Raw genomic sequence first — 21,238 nt, forward strand, 5'->3', positions numbered from 1 at the left:
TGGGATTGTAAGTAGATAAACTAAAGCTTTTATTAGCAAAAATTGCAAGGCCTCCAATGGTTTTGATGCGAAAAATACACCTCTGTCTCCTTCTGTCACCCGGATCCCATCTGAAGGTTCCTCTGAAATAATGGCACTTTAATTATATCCTGTCAAACCTTGAACAATAGCTTCCTTTCATTACTATAAAAATACAAAAACAAAGAAGAGAGTTGGTCTATCAAAAGCAAATATCTAGAGTCATTTTCTCAGGGATATCAATATAAAATAATAGAAAAAGAAAAGGCCTTATGTTGGGGAGAAGAAAGCTGGAGATAGGCTACTTGCACTTTAAAGTGAGTACACAGCGTCATATTTCACCTCTCCTAATATTTCCTCATAAAAGCCTTCTCTCCACACTCAAGCTGAAGTCTTGGGCTGAAATAAATAGCTCCTGCATCCCTCTACCATACCAGCTCTCTTTTATTTCGGCCTTGCACGTGAGCTTGTAACCTTCATGACCTTCCCTGTCATGTTTATATATATATATATATATATATGAAGAGTTTATTTGTATATATATATATATATATATATACATCTCTTCTGCTCACGGTGAGCGTGATTTCACCAAGTACAACATGTTCCTGGATCAGCATCCTTGTTGATCCTGTAACGTCCTTCCAATCAACCAATCAGAATTAAGGGATAACTTTTCAGCAAATATCTGTTTTAGACTTATGATCAGGGTTAGGTGCTTCTACACCCTTGTTAATCAGCTATCATTTCACACTGATTTTAGGAATAAATTATGGGTGGGTGAACTAATTCATTTATTACAGAAATGAATACTTTATTTAGCTTTATTTAGCAAGGATGCTTTAAATTGATCACAAGTTATGATCAAGACATTTATAATATTACAAACGATTTCTATTTCAGATAAATGCTGTCCTTCTGAACTTCCTATTCATCAAAGAAACCTGAAAAAATTATACGCAGCTGTTTTCAACATTATAATAATAATTAATTTTTTTTTTTTTTTTTGAGCAGCAAATCAGAATATTATAATGATCTCTGAACGATCATGTGACTGCAGTAATCATGCTAAAAATTCAGCTTTGAAATCACAGGAATAAATTACATTTTAAAATATATTCAAATAGAAAACAGTTATTTTAAATAGTAAAAATATTTCAAAATGTTACTGTTTTTGCTGTACTTTGGATCAAATATACGCAGGCTTGGTGAGCAGAAGAGACTTCTTAAATGTATATATATATATATTCTGACACTTTATCCATACAGTATATTAGAATCTGTTCTGAAATATATATGTATTTTGCAAATAGTGTATACACTCATATGCCAACAATTTGACACCGAATGTATTGCGGTTACAGAATTAAATATTTATGAATCATAAAAAATATTTCATGGTGGCATGATGTCCATAAGAGAAAAGCATTGAGAATAGCATAACATATTTACAGTTGTGTGTCGTGTGATCATTGGACATCTATTTCTGCTATTTATGAATCAGTGTAATATATATAGATAATTGATGTGTCATAAATCATTAGGATCATTTTAATAATTTCTAATTCTGTTCAGTATAGATTACCCAACCACCTGGTGTGAAAACAGATTAAAATGAATTTGTCAGTAGTTTTCCAGGAACATTGCGCCAACTGCTGGCATGCTGAGCGAACAGCTCAAAACAAAGATAACAGCGCCCTCTGCTGAGCAAACGTTGCCTTTTACAACGATCTATTTAGGTCAAAGCAGAAAATTGCAAAATTCTGCAACTGTCAAAATAAAAGTATCTGCAATATTTAATATGTTCATAAAAGACACGATTCTATTGGTCAAACAATCTAACACATCAAACTTATATGCAACTCAACAAAATTATTGCACACTTAACTGAAGAGCTTGTTGTTACCTATTGTCCATGATACATGTAATTTTGTTAGAAAGAGAGCAATCTTATAACTCAATAACTCAAATTTATATAACAGAAATAGAAAAAACCCCGAAAAAAAACCCTGTTGTTTATATTTAAAAAACAAACAAACAAACAAAAATCACAGATACTTATAAGGTATTCATATTTTTAATCAGATATCGGTTTAACTGACCCAAACTGCCATGATATATAACTACCTATATACTATATATTTTTTAAATTGGCTACTGTGTTATTTCTGTATTAATCTTTACCTCACGTAAACACAAGTAATATATTTGTTAATCACAATAATACACTATAAATTATGTTCCCAGTGCTTATTTTCTCATTAAAATATGAGCATTAAGGATGAATCATAAATGAAACAGAATTTAAAAACTACAAATTATATGTTACACTAGTGATTCCTTATAAAATATGAGCACTAAGAAGCTTTGCATAGTGTTCAGGTCGATATCTTTGAAGGTAAACATCCATTTTCCCCTTTACTTTCTTCTCACAGCTTAAACCTGTGGAGACAGACGAGAAAAATACAGTGCATATTATTAAATGAAAAGAGGTTTTTATTTATATATAATTCTAAAGGGTTATTAATAAACAATAGATGCCAAAGTGTTTTAGGCATTTGTGACCCTGGACCACAAAACCTGTCATAAGGGTCCATTTTTTGATTTATACATCATCTGAAAGCTGAATAAATAAGCTTTCCATTGTTGTATGGTTTGTTAGGATAGGATAATATTTGGAAATCGCTGTTAAAGTTGTCCAAATGAAGTTCTTAGCAATGCACATTACAAATCAAAAATTATGTTTTGATATATTTTACAGTAGGAAATTTACAAAATATCTTCATGGAACATGATCTTTACTTAATATCCTAATGAATTTTGGCATAAAAGAGAAATCAATCATTTTGACCCTACAAATATACCTGTGCTACTTATGAATGGTTTTGTGGTCCAGGGTCACATTTATGGTTTATTAGGCAACAGATATCAACCTTCTTAGCCTTCTTAGCAGATATCAACCTTCTTAAAATCAACGTTAGCTAAATAAAAAAAATTAAAAAAACTACTTTTAGTATTAGTATTTATTAGTAATATTATTAGCTAATAATGAATAAATACGGTAATATAATCTCAATCATACTAAAGTAACACTGGTCTATAGATGACATGTGTGTCCACAAACATCAGCTCACCCAGTTCTACAGCAATGCCTGTAATCCTCTGCAGAGCTGCATTCATGTCACCTCCTTCAGGCACCAGAACCTCAATCTCTCCCACACAATATCCGAAATCAGCCTGGTCCAGATCCACCCGCACTGCACCGGCCACCCTCTCTAGCGTGTAAGAGCAGCGCTCGGTCTTGAACTCGGCAAAACAGACCAGATTGAGGTCATTCAGCCACTTTGTGTCATCTGCTGTACAGATCTCGGTGTCCTCATTTTCTGCGACTTTGTCAATTTGTTCCCTTTGTGAGGAATTTGATTCACTCCCTTCAGCGGTGTGTTCCCTGATTATCTTGCTGACTTCTGATTGAATCAGAGGGAGACTGGTTATCTCTCTGTATCGTGTACAAAGGGTCTCAGTGTCATTATCAGGTGTAGTTCCTGAAACTGCAGGGCATTTCAACTCCCACAATCCCTCTCGGCATCTCAGCCAGAAATCTTTCAGCGTGAGGATGAAATCTGGTGAGTCGAAGTACTGGTCTCGGAACTGCCGCTGACCAATGCATTCAGCTGTACAGAGATATGAAAATTAGTGCTGTCAAACGATTAATCACATCCCAAATAAAAGTTTTTGTTTACATTATATATGTGTGTGTACTGTGTATATTTAGTATGTATATATAAATACACACATGCATGTATAAAATATGTATAATGTTGTTTATATATATATATATATATATATATATAAAATAAATAATATTAATATAAATATATACATGTAAATACATGAAAATATTTTCAAAATAATAATAATAAAATAATGTTTTATTTATACATAATACGTATACAGAGTATATTATGTAAACAAAAACTTTTATTTGGGATGCGATTAATCGCGATTAATCATTTGACAGCACTAAATTGAAAACATAAGACAAATAAATAAAATGAAAGGGTATTTAATGCTGTTGCTTGTTACTTCAGGATTCTGTAAAATAATGAATATAAGTATGAAGTGTGTGTGTAAGGTGTAAACACACACCTCCAATATCTTGTAGTTTCCCCATAATTTCTGCATCACAGACGAATTTTCTCTCAACCTCTACAGTCATCTTGTTCTATGAGACATACAAATCAAAACGAGAAAGACAGTTGAATACTGGCATATTCATTATATTAATTAAAGACTGCAGTAATGGACAATCTGTAGTGTTGTAGTGCCAAATCAAATCAGGTCAGCTGTGTTTCAGAACCAAGTGAGCTGCCTAGTTTTCCGCTTTCGGGACTGACTACAAATGCTGTCTAGGCAGGCAACTCGTTATGTTTCGAGACACAGGCAACAGCAAATATTGCCCGGGACCTGGTGACAGGTTAATTAATTGTTAGCTCAGACAGTGGTAATTATACTGTAACTACAACTGCGGTAAAAAATCCGGTTGAGATAGTCAATGAAAACAAACTATCAAACAAAAAACAAGTAAACTTACAGATCAATCAGTAGTGTTAGGGACAAACGCGGAATCGGGGTCCTGTGCAGCTTTTCCGTTCAGGCATATTTACGGACAGCCTAATATCTGCGCGTCATTAAGCGCTGCATAACCTACGCAACAGACAAATTATAAGTATTACTTACTGACAAATATTGTATTTCTATCAAGATTAGACATTTTGCATATATGTTGTTACATAACACATATTGCTACTTTATCCAGTTTGGATTTGTATTAAATATATAGACAGTAAAATCAAATAAAAACTAACAACGTGTTCAACAGCATTGCCAAATATATACTATATTCATGTTAGGACCATGAGACTGCTCAAATATTCAGTTGTTATAAATGAAAACAAGCCGAAAAGAAAGTGGAACAGCACTAAATCGATTTTATTATTATTTAGTTTTTCTTTTATCAAGACAAAAACCTAGTTAATTTTAATTCATTTGTAAGTTGCTTTGGGTAAAAGCGTCTGCTAAATGAATAAATGTAAAAATAGATAGATAGATAGATAGATAGATTAGCCTAATATAGCCTACAGAACATTAAGAAATGATGTTCGTACACTAAAAGGACTTCAGCATTTATTTCTGTATTAATGTGGCTATAAATATCAAAGTTGCTTAACGATTTTTTTTTTTAAATAAACAAGTCTGTGTGCAATCACTTCGATCAGTATTTTAATTATTAGATTACATTTATTCGCTTAGAACTATTTTATTTGGTTATTAGATAGCATATAATAATTAACACAACATTAATAATAACAAAACAGACCTAAATAAATAAATAAATAAATATATATTTATTAATTATTTGTATGTTACAATCACCTACATTTAAACATTTCTGTTTTGGCATGTGGTTTTTTAAATACTTCGGCCTCTTCAGCCTTAAAGACGAACGTCTAAAATAGAGTTACAAATAATTGAATTAATGTCAGTGTAACAACATTGTTCCAACATGCTTTTAGGTGTGTTGAATCATTTAATAAACCGTTAGAGGGAAGAGGAACATTCTTGGAGAGAGCGAGCAGCAAGCTTTTGGGGGAGCTGTCGTGTGTTTACTAGAGGAGAGCAATGCGAGAGTGAGCGAGAGAGAGAGAGAGAGAGCGAGAGAGGGAGGACTGACGGAGTGAGTGAGGGAGGGAGAGAGAGAGAGAAAACTTTTCAGTTTTAAAGAGCGAGAGGAAGCGTGTGCTGGAGTCCCAACCATGCAGGTAAAAGCCTTAGCTAATTGCTTTAGTGTTAATTAAACGATGTTGACGCCGAATTGATCAAGAAGTTGCGATCGAGGGGGCGATGCGGATCTCATCGCGTCCCGAGCACGACTAATAATTAGATGCATGCCATTTCACTGCGAATATTTAGTTACAATTCGAGTGTTAAAATCCCAACTTTTCTGCCTCGGTCTCTCATTTTGGCCCCGCCACCCCCTTTCGCTGCTCGTTGTGTTGCACGTCGCTCTTTTCGAGCAGCAATGCGCTTCATCCATCGTTAATTACTGCGTTCTGCAATTATTAAAACACACTTATAATGCTCAATAACAACATTATATACTAAACGGCGAACTTAGACCGCCAACTGCAAGGTATTGGGTTAGATAAACGCTGAAGGGGGGACGGCAAACGGGTTGTTTTTAACACATCTGTATGAAGCAACCCAAATTCATTAATTAAATAGCTTAGTCGAAGTAGGCCGCAATTTCCGTTGTGGAGCGGACGGCGGGCGGGGAATGTCTCGCTGCCCGACGAACAGGCCACAATCAGGGGGGCGAGGAACTAATCAAGCCCGAGGTTTTACATCTGAGAGCCGAAAGCCTATTTACACAATTCAATTAGTGCGTTAAAGCAGACTTGTACTGCAGCATCTCGAGCGTTGCGATTGTTTTGGCGTTTAATTGATTTTCGCAGCTCTAATTCTGCGTCTTTGAGAAGTTTGTGGGCGATTTGTGGCTTGATACGCGATACATAATTAGTTGACCAATTTGTTGAGTGTGTTGTTAGCTGCGTTAGCCATGTGAAGTGCCACGAATGTTTATGAGAAAACGGCTTCTTTTGTTTTAACATCAACGTTCAAGTAAGAAATCACTCAAATCAGTCGCTTTGCAGCGATTAAAGTTGGAAAAGGGGGTAATTAGGGCAGCAGACTGCAGTGCGATGCACTTTAATAGGGTATTTGTCATGATTACACTGGAGTGACTGTGTGTGTGTGTGTGTATGTATGTATGTGTGTGTTAGCGAGGCAGGCTAAAGCTCTCCGTTTCCAATTGATTCAACAGCACACGGGTCTTGCTAATTAGGCTGTGGGTTAATTAACGAAATCATCAAGAGTTATGGCGTCCATATGAGCTCGCTGTCGAACGGCAGTGTCCCGCGGCGTGTGGGTTCGTCTGTCTTTGACTTTTAGGAGAAGTTAATAGTACTTGTGTTGAGGATTCAGAGCATGTTTTCAGTCTAGCAGGGAAGCTAATTGGCGTGGCATTGTAGCACTGTTGGCATTTGATGTCTGTTCGTTCCTTGACAGTGGCATGTAAAAACGAAGCCAGAAACTGTATCATTTAAATGATTTTTGCACGCATACGCTAAATGAAGTCGCTTAGATGTCAATTAAGATGTTTATGTCTCTGTTCTGGACGTATGTGTTATTTATTTATTTGGGTTATTGTTTTAAAGAGACATTACTGCCATTTAACATCCCAGGGGATTTGCATCCATTATCTGTTATTTACAGCCTATGTCACCTTATTCACAAGGGGCAACATGTTGACAGATCAACACTATGATTTCACTCACATCAGCATATTATAAGACCAGTCAAGGTCAACATTTAGGCCTCCTCTGACGTTAAATAGCCTAGTTATTGCAGAAGTGATAAATGCATGCATAATTCTGGGTGTTATCAGATCTGATTAACATGGGATGCCTCATATGAAGTGATGTACATTCAAATGCATGAATTATAAACAAGCCGCAAGGTATCGGTTATGTCTAGCAAAAAGAACAAATGCATCTGTGAATTCAGTTTGATGTCTTGTTATAAGTGCATAGCACAGATTGTATGGCCTATATAAATAAGTCAAAATGTTAGACCTTATTGTAAAGGCACTCTAAATAGATGAAATGATATATTGTGACATGTCCTAACATTATCACGCATAGTATTTTTTTGATTTGTAAGTGTCAGCTTACATCAAAGGAAATTAATTTCATTAATGAGACAACTGTTGCATTTTTTTTTAAAGTATATGTTTTGATGATTTAGCTTATTTGAACTGAACAACTATTTAGTGCTGATTGTACATTAGATGTGCACTGTCAGAAAGAATTCTATTGCATTAGATGCGGTATATAAAGTATGTACAGTTTTTATTTACTGTAGTCCCTTTTTATGTTTAAGAAAGTGCTAATTCACCCAAAAATGATTGTCATCATTCGTGTCATTCCAAACTTGCATGACTTTTATTTCTTCTCTGAAACATAAAAATGATAAAAAAAGATTTAAAAAAAAGTCTCAGTGGGGTCCAATGTTGTTTGGACACTGATGTTCTACAGAACATCTTGTTTTGTATTCTGCAAAGATAGTCATACAGGTTAGGAATGACATGACGGTGAGTAAATGATGACAGAATTTAATTTTTAGGTGAACTAGCCCATTAAGACTTTAGCTTTATAAAGTGCTGCATTTGTTTCATGTATTTGTTAATATCAGATTTCTTTCAGATCACTGACGTGTTAAAAAAAGGGACCAATTCAAATACACAGTATGCAGCTTGAGGGTACTTTAAACAAAAATACTGTGAAATATAATTAAAAAATTTCAAAAAAAAAAAAAAAAAGAATTCTGAAAATGAATGAGTAAAGAAATATTTGCCTTACTTGGATATGATTAAATACTATTACGTATAATAATGTGACTTTGGTTTCAGGAGGAGCCAGGAGAAACTCTGGGAGGTGCCAATAACAGGGGTTCAATGTGGTTATGCCCTCTATGTCAGGAAAGTCAACCAGACCGTGAGAATCTCTCTCATCACCTTACGGACAAACACAGCGTCCTCCCTGCTTGCCTTGATAAGTTACTGGATATTGTGAGTACATTTACAAAGAGCACGTTTAAAAAATACAAAAAAAGTTTAATATTATGTACGTTTTGATGGTGCAGGCTCTGTATATATAAACAAAAGTAATGACAAGCTTATAGAAATGTTTTGTTTTTAAGTAAATAATTGGTTTCCTCTTTTTATAAGGCTGCTCCTAAACACCGTTCCATTGCTGAAGAAGAAGAATCCAAAGCCCAAAATGATGCAGGTGACTTTTGATCATCTATAAAGTTATTCTCAAGTGTTTGTGTTTGTGTCACAGTGGTTCAACACTATCTCAGCACTGAGATCCAGGGTTCCAGTGTTATTGATACCCGGCTTAGGTTATGCACCGCTGGACACACAATTGGCTGTGTTGGTGACCACCTCGCTTCAGTAGTCTCCATGGCAGTGAAGCACCTGTAGGTTGTAGCCTACTGCTGAGTGTGGGCCCCCACAAGTATTCAGTTTTTGTGCTGACTCCTGGACTTGATGATTGAAAAAGAAAAAAGATTTATTTAAATTTTCTGCTTTTAAGTCTTGAAAACCTGATGTCCAGCATTTGTTTTCATGTTGGATATCAGGGGTTTCACAAGCTTTCTAGAGTCGGGAATGGACCAGGGACCCCTGTTACATACATACAATTAATCTTACTTTTAGGTAGGGTTAAGTATCGAAAACCGGTTCCAAATTTCCAAGAACCGGGTATTCGATAAGACAAGTGCATTTCGATTCTGCTTAACGATTCCTGTGTTCCCATTTTAATGTTTATTTAAAACCATTTAAGTGCAGCAACGGATAGACCTAGCGTGCTGTTTGCGTACAGCGCACAAGTCTGAAGCGCGAGCACAGGGAACAGCGGTCTTGGTGCAGATTCGCATTTTGTGTCCGTTCTCGAACCGTTACATGCATTTACACTGCAGAAAAGGTTGTTCCGGGCCAGAACTGACTTCTTTCATATTTATCGACCAGTGTGCAGAAAACTATGTCAGTATCATAAACACATGTGCGTTCGGTGTTAATGAGACAGCAGCCTAATAAACTCACTGCCTGTCATTAATGTTAATCAAATAAAAAAAGAAAATCATTCACTGATCTTGACTGAATATCTTTAATAACTTTTATTAATTAATCTAGGTTTTATTTATGAAAAGAAATCTATGCAGTGTTTTTAAACTTTTAATTACTGTTTCTGGAAGTTTTTTCTGGAAGTTTACCGGAAATTTGGTTCAGTTGTATTTATTTTATTGCTATTGCTAATTGATTTGTTTGTTCATATTTTATTAATCGTTTACTTGTCTTTAACACTTTAATATTTGAAATTTATATTAGTCTAGTTGTTTTTGCATAGGCAAAAGTTCCTCTTGTAGGCCTAAGTGTTCTGTAGGTTGCAGATTTTTGCTCATGTTGTTCGGCTGCAACAGAATGATTTGTAAACAGACACAATAAATATTTGACTTCATTTTTTTTTTATTGGATTTTTTATCTTATTGGAATCAAAACTAGGAATCAAAAAGCAGAATCGGAATCGATAAAATTACTTTAGCTTTGGTTAAACGTTACTTAATGTATTAAGTATTTTTGATAAACACTTTTTTTTTGGGGGGGGGACAAAAAAGATAAAACAATTAGTGGAAAATTTGTGAAATTGTCCAAGACCTGTCTTACATATTCTGCATAACTTTTTTTTAAAGGCTTACTAATATTGAATTGTTATTTAATTCATCAGATTACACATCTCAGCTGAAATGTTTAGAGAACACAAAATCCCCCTCAATGGCTTCCCAAAATGAGAGCGAATCTACAGTTGCAGGTGACAAGGGTGGTTCTTCTCAGGAAAAAGAGCTGGATGAAGAGATGGAGGGAGGGAGAAATGAGGAAAGTGATGCGGGGGTGCTGGAGTCAGATCAGGACAATGTGGAGCAAACTATAAAAACATCAGAGGCTTCTGTCAGCAATGGCAGATCTGTCTGTAAAAACAGTGTAGCCTCTGAAGGTGACAACCGTCCATTCAAGTGCAATGCGTGTTTGGAGTCATTTCCCACTAGAACGGCTTTGAGTGTTCATTATAATTCAACCACCCATATTCAGAGGATGAGAACTGGGACGTTGAAAGACAGTGAATCAACCCCTTTCCTGGCTCGACCTTACATCTCCAACAAACCATACCAGTGTGCCGTCTGTCGTGTCTCCTACAATCATGCCATCACCCTGGAAAGTCATTTAAAATCTGTGTTGCACCAGAGTCGCAGCAGGAGTGCTGGGAATGCTACTCCTAGTTCCACTGCAAATACAGGAACTGGATCCATGGTTACAAACTTGGCTGCGACCACTGTTGGAAGCACCACACAGTTAGTTAACACCTCCACCAGCAATTGTGTCACCCAAGCAAACCTGACTGCATCAGCAGTAACGACCAAAGACGGAGAGCAGGTGCAGCCTCAGCTAGGTCCCTCATTACTTTCTTCTCCGGTGGCCTCTGCACAAGCCATGTCTGCTATTCTCACTCTCCTGACTTCCAGCCCAAATTCTCTCCCACACTCCATTCTTCCTTCTCTCTTCACAACCGGGACGTCTGCAACACCAGGAGCAGCTACCCCGCAGCTTATACCCCAGCCTCAGATGCTCATGCCCCTGGTGTTGAATGGACTCCAAACCCAAATCCAGGGCCAGAATCCAGAGTCTCCAAACCAGCTTTTGCAGCAGGCAGTGCCAGTCCTTGGTCTCAGTGCTGCACAACAGGCTCTCTTGGCCCAAAGACTCAGTGGCTTACAAAGTCAGTGGGCTGCATTTGGCCCCACAACTACCACTCATATGAGTTTAGAGGAGACCAACAAGATGCTGGACAAAGGTGCAGACATGAGAGTATGCAATGAAATAAAAGTCGAGCCTTGCGATCAGCAAATGCCACTAAAATTAGAAGAGGACTGGAAAATTGATGGTGTAAAAAAAGAGATGTGTAATAAGGCTGAGAATACACAGGAGCAAAGTGAGAAAATGGTGGGCAACAGCACAACATATGATGAAAAAGAGCAAAAAGAAAGTGAAATGGAAGTCGAGGGGATGGGTGAAAAGATGTGTGAGGAGGAAGATGCAAACTCCAAAGTAACTAAATCCACAGCAGCCCCGGTCCTTCAGGGTGATAGTCCGTTGTCATGTGCTTTGGATCCAAACCAAGGTCTCAGCCATACACATGCCGTTAACAGCTCTGCTGCTGCTAACTGTACCTTTCGTAACACAAATTTTGCCTTAAGATCTTCAGGCCATAGAAGTGCAAAAGATCAAACGCTCTTGTCTTCAGGACGGCCTGTGCTCACTGAGTTCCAGTCTCAGGTTCTATGGGCCTTTTTAGAGTCACGAGATGATGCTGAAACATCTAGTCCTCAACGGGAGGACTGCGAAGCCCTCGGCAGGGAGGTAGGGCTAAGTGGAGAAGAGGTACGCAAGTGGTTCTTAGATGCCTGGCAATCCAAAGACAGGGAGAGATTAGACCGCTTCCATGATGAAAGAGACAGAAGTATGGAGGAAGAAGAAGGTAATTTAATGATAGATGAGAGTGAAGATGGACATAGTCCATCAGCGACAGGTAGTCATGCCATTGACTTATCCAGTAGTGCAGAAAGACACAGGATTGGTAAGGGAAGCCCAAGAGAACTGCTGTTGACATCTGACTCTGAAAATGAAGAGTTCTACACATCTGTTATCGTTACTGATGAAGAAAGTCAAAGCAGCTCTATGAGGGAAGAGTCAGGTAGCCCAGTCAAACAGTCTTCACAGGTAGAGCCAACAGCTGAAAGGTCAGGTGGTGGTGGAAAGGTCCTTCGCTCTACCACAGTCTTCCTCTCAGATGCAGAGGATGAATATGATGATGAACAAAGTATGAAGAGGAAAAAGAGGAGGAGTGAGATTGATAAGGAAGAGGTGGAGATCAAGCGGGAGAAGCAAGATGTAGATCTTGATCTTCAGCTGGAGGCACAAGCAGATCCTCCTACTCCTCTTTCAGTTGCAGTTGATCATCAGGGCGTTCCAGCTGGCATCTTGCAGTCACTGCCCCTTTCCCTGTCTTTGACTTCACTTTCCACCCAGTTATACAGTCCATATGTACTTTCGCTTCCTTCATCAGTTATTGGGGTTGGTGTTTCTGAAGGTGGTAGGGGTAAAATAGCCTTTTCAAACACTCAAGCAGTTACTCGAAGTCCAGCAGCATTTTCAGACCCCCTTAATGCACCCGCAGCCACCTCTCTTACACACTCCTTTTTATCTAATGGTAATGATTGTGAGTCTGCTTTGGATCTTAGCATGGGGAAAAACCACAGCTTTACATTATCATCAACATCATCTGTCTCTGCAGCTAACAAGCCCTCCATACAGAAAAGTCATTTGCTTGATGGTCTGGGATTGAGACCAGCGACTGTTGGGGTTCCTACAGATGGAAGTCTTATTGTTGTTCAGGTGAAGCCAGATTCTGCCATTGCTATCCCATCTTCCAATAACAGTACTCTAACTAATCGCAATAATTTGGCTAAGACTAGCACTGTGTACATGAGGGCTGCAGAAAAAGTTAGCACGTCACTCATGGAAAGGGAAAAAGAGAAGGAGCGAGAAAAAGAGCGGGAACAAAAGAGGCCAAAAGTCAGACGGTTCAGGGACATGAGACGGTCCAGGACCATCATCCATGCTGACCAGCTTGATATTCTCTATGGATGTTATTTCAAAGATCCAAACCCCGGAAAGCATGAATTTGAGCAAATATCTGAGTGGGTGAACCTTCCAAAGAAAGTGGTTCAGATCTGGTTCCAGAATATGAGGGCTAGGGAGCGAAAGGGAGAGGTCCGTTTTATCAGTGATGGCACTTTGGCAGCTGTTGGGAAACCACTCATTAAGTTCACCTGGCCACTCTCAAAGCCCATATTCTCAACCCCACCTAAAACTAACCCAAGTCCCTCTACTGGCTGGGCCTCTGCAAAACCCCAAACTGGAAATGTTCCTCCAAAGACGGATAAGGTGAAGGAGGTCAAGGATCCCCTGAAAACTCCCACTCAAGGTCCAAGTAGACCAAATCAGACACCTTCTTTCACCGTTGTGTCCACTGGTTCTTCATTAGTTCACAAGACCAAAGCAGAAGCAACTCCCATCACAATGGTTAAAATAGCTCCTAAGACAGTGGCCACACCGGTTGCAGTCCCTCTGCTTGTCAGTGGGATTCCTACATCTCGATCTGCTCCGAAAAGGAAGGTTGAAGAGGTACGAGCTGAGTCGGACCATACTGATGAAGAGGACGATGATTATCAAGAAGGGGTCGAGTCTGGGACTACCAGCCATATGGTGCCAAAATTGTCCACTACGCCAATTAATAAGTCTTCTGCCTTGGCATCTCAGAAACACAATGGGCTCAAATATTGGTCTCAGAAAGGACCATTCAAGATCAACACCCTGTCAAGAGAACAGTTAGGCCTGAGCTCACAGCGACCTACGCCCACTACCACCACCACCCCTACCACACCATCCCCTGTGACGGTTACAGCATCCTCTGGTCAAAGCCAAAAAGAAACAAGTTACATGCAGCAAAACTCCACCCCAAGACGACCTCGAACTCACCTGAACTCTCTTCAGCTGTCCATCCTGCAGTCGTGCTACGAGACATGTGCTCATCCTAATGCACTGGAGTGTGAGGCGGTGGGGACAGAGCTTGGGCTTCCACTAAAGGTTGTGCAAATCTGGTTTCAAAATACACGTGCCAAGGAGAAACGCTGGAGGCTTCAGCAAGAGAAAATGGTGAGGACATTTTATTTAATATTGCAAAGCAGCTGTTTTCATGTCAAATTATAGTATTTTACTACAATGTCACTGGCCTTCGGGGTCTTCAGATGTTTTCTCGTCATAGCAACACAAGTTATGTGCCAGATGCTGTAGATGAGAAGACAAAATGGCACTAATAAAGAGTCACCTTTAATTAAAATTCTATTATTCCCTTTAACATAGTAGTGTAATGCATAAGAACAAAAATATTTTTTCTTTTATTTTTTTTACATAAATTGCTTAAAGAGAGAGTTCACCCAAAAATGAAAATTCTGTCATTAATTACTCACCCATATGTTGTTCCAAACCCGTAAGACCTTCATTCATCTTCAGAACACAAATTAAGATATTTGTGATGAAATCCGAGATATTTCTGACCCTCCATAGACAGCAACGCAACTCGCAGACACATTCAAAGCCCAGAAAGTTAGTAAGGACATTGTTAAAATAGTCCATGTGACATCAGTAATTCAACCGTAATGCTATAAAGCTACAAAAATACTTTTTTTGCGCGAAGAAAACACAAGTAATGACTTCATTCAACAATTTGTTGTCTTCTGTGTCAGTCTCCACCGTGCATTCAAGAGAGTACCACGACTCATGCATGTGGTGCTGCTGACGCAGTAGTCGGAGTTCTGACGTGGAACGTACATCTCTCTTAGATCATCGTCTGTATATTCTGGTTCAGATAAGTAAGGCTTCGCAAAAAAATTGGCAGTCATTCTCTCAAAATCTTCAGACGTGTTTACAAAGACTGTTTTATGTACATCGTGCATCTTCCTCTGCATGCAAGCAAGGCGCAGTGCATCCGGATTTTATGTCAGAACGCTGGCTCCTGCGTCAGCAGCATCACGCATGCGTTGAATGTGCATCAAAGACTGACATGGAAGAGAAGAAATTGTTGAATGAAGTCATTACTTTTGTTTTCTTTGAGCACAAAAAATGTATTCTTGTAGCAAGGGCTAGGCGAATTTTATTTTAATTTTTTTCTCCAATTTTATCGATTTAATTTGAATTGAATGTTTTGCCACGATTTTTTCTTTTTTTTCAGAAATCAAGGAATTGCGATTTTGAATTGAAATATTACCAAATGTTAGAATTACACTTTGACAACTTGTATCTTATGATAACTTATATCGTGTCTACACCAGACGCGAGCATCGCGGCGCAACAAAATACAATAGAACTTATTATAATCAGTGATGCTGTCTACACTGGATGCGGCGCAGCGTTGCGTGACAAATCCCTGAAAGTAAACTGCTGACTCGTTCCATTTCTGACGTACTGACACAAAGTTCAAATGATTTGCAATGCTGTCGCGTCCAGTGTAGATGGGCTACTACAGTGATCCTCAAATCTGGCTCGCAAATCCACTTTCCTGCAGAGTTTAGCTGCAACCCTGATCAAACTCGCCTACCTGTGATTTTCTAATGATCCTGAAGACACTGATTAGCATGCTCAGGTGAGTTTGATCAGGGTTGGAGCTAAACTCTGCAGGAAAGTGGATTTGCGAGCCAGATTTGAGGATCACTGGGCTACTATGAAACATGGCAAATGTGAAGTAAAGAAAAGTGGACATGGAAAATAGATGACTCAAATGTGAATGGACTGAACAGTTTTGAGTGAGTGAGTGACTGATATCATCTTTGTTATTGATGTTGGTTCGCAGTGAGTTCACAGTTTTAACGTCAGTTTGCTTTAATTTATTTTCAAGGTCTGAGGTAAAATATCTATTTTCTTTCACTACGGCTATAAACCTCACACAAAATAATATTCAAACTCGCATTAGACACTTTTAACATTGAATAAAGCACATAATCATTACCTGAGATTATCACTGTCATATTTTGTATGTTGTTCCTGCCGTGACGTCGCAGAAAATAAAAACCATTTCTAAAATAGAATTCCGTGTAGCTTATTGTCATGTGTCGCGGGGTGGTTAGGACAAAAATTACATGGAAAAGATACTTTTTGTCGCGTCACGTCTGGTTGGGACACACAGTGTTACAGTTTGATTTCCCCTCACAAAAAAATCTAATGCTGACATTAATAAAAATATTAATGCTGACAGATCTAATAATTGAATCTGCAATTAGGGAAAGTGGAGAGAAGAGATCCATTCTGGAGATGAGCAGGAACGGTTGATTTGAATGTCAGACATGGAGATCCAGATTTTTTGTTTGTTCGTTTGTTTTTAATATTCAACAGGCAAAGTTCTTCTGTATCTAAATGCAAAAATGTTCATAATTGTTTGAATAAAACAGACTACTGAGGGGAAAAATCTGAATATTTATCTTGTGACTATTTTAACAAAAGCAACAATATAATAATTGTAATAAGAATTTTTTATATATATATATAATATATAGGTCAGTGGCCCTTGGCTTGGTATTGTTGGCAGAATTCGGCCCTCGGCAAAAACGAATTGAGGAACCCTGATTTATAGTCTACTTGTGTCATACTTTGTCATTTTGATTTTGAATTACCTTGACTTTTGAAGAAAAATTTAAGCATTTTCCTCAAATTACTTCTGAATGTATAAGATGTAGTTGTAGTTCTTGCATCTTTTCTGCAAAGATATTTAACAAGCAATTTGTTTAACATTTACATCATATTGACAACTTCATGTGTGGTTGCCCTTGGAATATAATTTTATTTAACTAGAGGGTTAGTAATGAAAAAGTTACTTGAATCATTTTGTGGTTACATTTTCAAGTTGACTAGTTAAAAATCGTAAAAAATCGAGAATTGGTCAAACCTTCTGTAAAAAACTGAGATTTTCATTTTTTGCCAAATCGCCCAGCCCTACTTGTAGCTTTATAACGTTGTGGTTGAACCAGAAAGCTCCTTTTCATCAAACATATCTTAATTTGTGTTCCGAAGATGAACTGAAGGTCTAACAGGTTTGGAACGACATGAGGGTGAGTAATTAATGACAGATTTTTCCTTTTTGGGTGAACTATCCCTTTAAGCAAAAAGATTGTAAGAACAGAATTTCTTATTCATCTTGGGACAAATGGCACATGGTTACTGAGCCTCATCAGGTAAATAAATGACCAATTTTTTTTTTCCTTTAAAACAGAGGATTCTCACTGAATTTTTCACACTTCTTCATTTTTATTGGTATTGCTTAGCATTATTTTTTATTTTAATTAAATGAAACTAACATTATTATTTTTTTATTATTTTTTTTTACATCTTCACACAGTCTCCTAATCCCAATGACCCTTCTAAGAAGGTAGACATCAGCTCGGGTAGCTACCTACAATATAATGCTCTCCGAGCCAACCGTCCCATCCTGCCCAAACCTGTACAACTGACAGTTATGGATCCAACTCCATCATATACCATCGGCCAGACAACAGGCCGTGAGACTCTGAGAGGCAAGTGCGAGGCCTGTGGGGTTGAATTCGAATCCAGGGCTGCAGCACGTGACCATGTCTTCTCAGCTCGACATCTTGCCACTCTGAGAACCACTAACTTTGGTCAGCAAGCATCGTTGGTCAGCAATGGATCTGGTACGGGGTCTACTGGTGTTGCCAGCCAGTCTTCTACCCCATCACCAGCTAGCAGCTCCAGCTAAACAATGAATTGAAGCTGGTATTGTCTGCGGACCCACTAAACTTGTTGGCTTTCAATAGACAGAAGATGGGTGCTGGTCTTTTAAGCTAATGTTCTTTTGAGGCTCTAAAATCGGAGCAGGCCCAGTTGACACTGGCCATCTTCGCTCTCTCTCCTTGGATATCAGCGAAACATTGTTATTATTATGATACAGAGTCTTTGCTTACAGGGCTCCTTTTAATGACCTATTGCCACAGCATCATTTTACTATAAATAATCTACTGAAATGGTAATCATGGACATGCTAATGCTTATGTGATTATGGTCCATCTTCACAACTTCATCTCAATTTAAACTCCTATTATGTTGGGTAATATTTCTACTCACATTTACACAAAACACTTTGTTTGATTGGGAGAATCTATGGTAATGAAGCACCCAAAAACTCAACCAAAGTGCTCTGGGTTCTTAATTATGTTTGTGGTACTGCTTTTGCTTGAGCCAGGGTGATCTTTAACCTGTTTTAAAGCCTATATAGAAGAGTCGTTTCTAAGCTGATTTATCTCCAATCGTCTTGTTAATTCAAAGAAATTTATTCTGTAAACAGAAGTTTTCCTTCTGGCTCAGTTGAAAGAAATAACTAGACTACGCTAATGGTAGATGGTAATGAAATGACAAGTAAAACTGAGAATATGTGTCTTCTGGAATATGGAGAATTTGGGAGAGTGTTCTGAATCCAGACGCATTAAAATGAGGACGTTGTTAACAATACGATAGCTATTTTTGAACAACCATCATGACAATCCCGTAGTCATCAGCAGAGCTCTCGTTGAAAGTTCAAGATGTCAGATGGTCATTATACAGCACTTTGACCCTTTTAAAGTCTCAAACATTTTTTTTTTTTTTTTTTTAGGTTTTCGTGTTCCGCAAAATAAACATTAATTTTGTTGTATGGTGAAATCTTACTGTATGTCAAGTATTAATCTGCTTTTAATATTTTTAAAGGGTTTGCATTGCACATAGTTAAACACAGACAAAAAATATGGATCAGACCTAGCCGCTGTGCACGAAGCCAAAGTCAAGTCTGTACTTACACAATTTTATATGGATTTGTGGAACATCGAAATTATATTCCTTACACCCTCTGATAAACCATTTCATTTGGTTTGACTTTTTAGGGAGTAACCCCAGCTTGTCGATATAAATTAAACACAAAAGTCATTTATTTATGGTAAGAGCAAAAGCGTTTTAGAATTATGGGAGAGAGTTGTCATCTTTTTTTCTTGTTCTTTCATTAAGCGTTTTGTGTTGTTGCGAACCGAGTGCTCATACTGAGTAGATTCAAGTATTTTTCTTAAAACTCACAAGGAGAGAAGACAGGGTGCTTTAGTGAACCTGGAAACTACTCATCAGGGCAACAGGAGGTGTGATTTGAAGGACATGAAATACTAAAGACGATTTTCCTTTTTGGTTTATTTTGTATAATATTATTGATACTATTAATACTTTAACAAAATGCAAAACTAAAAAAGATTTTTTAATGAACTATATTAAGAAAATGATATTCCAAAGTTATTCTTCTTCTTGCTTTGTCTCATTAAAGAAACCAAAAAGCAATCTTGATTGGAAGTGTTCGTAATGCAAACCGCAAATGGAGCTCCCATGCCTTGACACTTCGAACTGGTCCAGGGTTTAAGCATGAGCTACAGAGAAATGCATTTCAGACAACTCAGCTTGGAACACTTGAAGTTCATAGAAAAGTTTTGTTTTCGGTATATATCCCAGCAAATACAAGTTGTTTTTCTTCAACTAGTGTCAAGTTGTAGCTTATATGAAATGAACATGGACTGGGTTGTAGTACAGTGCTACAGGACGTGGGATCACACGGTGTTGCACTGTTCAGAGTATATCGGTAGAATATGGAGAAATGCTTTTATATTATCTTTTCACTTTTTCATTGACACTTGATTATCACTTGTTATAACTGTACTACTTACTATTTTTCAGTACTTTCATCACTTTTGATTATTATTGATTCATAACGGTTTTAATGGCATCTCAGACTTAGAGATGTCATTGATATAAATATTGAACGATAATGGTGGCAGTCTTGTTATGAAAAATTAGAATATTGATTAAGCTTGTTTTCCCCTCACTTGTACCTTCATTTTGTGTTGGTTCTCCTTTTTTCTTATGCAGAAAACAAATAAACTGAAGTTCATGTATTGATGTTTCTCTCCATTATGTAAATTACCCTTCATTTATGTAGATACATTTATATTTTGTTTAAGTTGTGTGTTGGCAGCACTAATTGATATAACTATTATGGACCATCTTATCAGGAATTATCTGAGAAACAAGCACAATATTTTAAAGGTATCTTGTCACCCAACAGTGCTTGAGCTTAGTATGTTGCTTGATGTCGTAGGCAAAATGCTGAAAAAGTATAGGCCTACTTGTTAGAGATATCAACATTCCTGTCGCATAGTGGGTAAGACCAATATGCATAGTTTTAATGGCCTAGGGTTAAGCTATATTGAAGATTTAGGAATTCCACTGTGCTGTGCATTGTTGCCAGATCTCACTTGAAAAAAAAAACACAGTCCAAAATAAGTGACTCTTTCATAAATCATGTATTAAACAAGAGTGCATTGCATTTTAAAAATGTACTTTATGTACATTATTTAAAAAAATAATTATATATATATATATATATATATATACACACATTAAAATATCTCATGTACAGGTCATCTATAACTACTGATGATCAAAATGAATGATTAAATGTCTTTTGTGTGCACGTGCACGCGCACACACACGGGAAGTGGAAAAGGGAGAAAGTAAGAAATTGTACAGTATGTAACAAACAACTTGGACAGTAGGTGAGGATATTTAACAACAGCCATTTTAGTGGTCATGCTTTATTTTTCTTCATTTATTTTTTTATGAACATGACAAACATCCTGAGAAGGAAGGAGAAAAAAATGAAAAAGCATAATGTAATCTTACTCCTGACATTTGACAACTGAACTGCTTTAAGTGGTTATGCCAAGTACTAGGAAGCCTAATTATGGACCTGTATTCTGGAAGTAAGTTTAAATATATATTATCTATACAACTTTATGTAAAATGCAAATCCACGTGGATTATATTGTCCGGACATGGCAACATTGCATA

At 37.5% G+C, this 21,238-nt stretch overlaps 2 protein-coding genes across 5 annotated transcripts; one reads left to right on the top strand and one right to left on the bottom strand.

Moving 5' to 3' along the window:
• Positions 1-1,427: 1,427 nt before the first annotated feature.
• On the bottom strand, positions 1,428-4,725 carry thtpa (thiamine triphosphatase). The gene is made up of 4 exons (XM_058766069.1): positions 4,613-4,725; positions 4,168-4,243; positions 3,153-3,692; positions 1,428-2,460 (listed from the first exon to the last, which is right to left on the bottom strand). Exons 2-4 carry the CDS (start codon positions 4,235-4,237, stop codon positions 2,360-2,362), a joined length of 711 nt encoding a protein of 236 aa, XP_058622052.1. The 5' UTR covers positions 4,238-4,243; positions 4,613-4,725; the 3' UTR covers positions 1,428-2,359.
• A 930-nt stretch (positions 4,726-5,655) lies between these two features.
• zfhx2 (zinc finger homeobox 2) lies at positions 5,656-20,283 on the top strand. Of its 4 annotated transcripts, none has more exons than XM_058766063.1 (6): positions 5,656-5,840; positions 8,332-8,398; positions 8,549-8,707; positions 8,867-8,927; positions 10,428-14,473; positions 17,706-20,283. In XM_058766063.1, exons 3-6 carry the CDS (start codon positions 8,594-8,596, stop codon positions 18,078-18,080), a joined length of 4,596 nt encoding a protein of 1,531 aa, XP_058622046.1. In that variant the 5' UTR covers positions 5,656-5,840; positions 8,332-8,398; positions 8,549-8,593; the 3' UTR covers positions 18,081-20,283. The 4 variants fall into 4 exon arrangements, with proteins under 4 accessions (XP_058622046.1, XP_058622047.1, XP_058622045.1 ...); XM_058766064.1 differs by having other exon boundaries at positions 8,343-8,398; XM_058766062.1 differs by lacking the exon at positions 8,332-8,398.
• Positions 20,284-21,238: the final 955 nt, after the last annotated feature.

Source organism: Onychostoma macrolepis, chromosome 24 (genome assembly GCF_012432095.1).
Source record: "Onychostoma macrolepis isolate SWU-2019 chromosome 24, ASM1243209v1, whole genome shotgun sequence".
Lineage (NCBI taxonomy): Eukaryota > Metazoa > Chordata > Actinopteri > Cypriniformes > Cyprinidae > Onychostoma > Onychostoma macrolepis.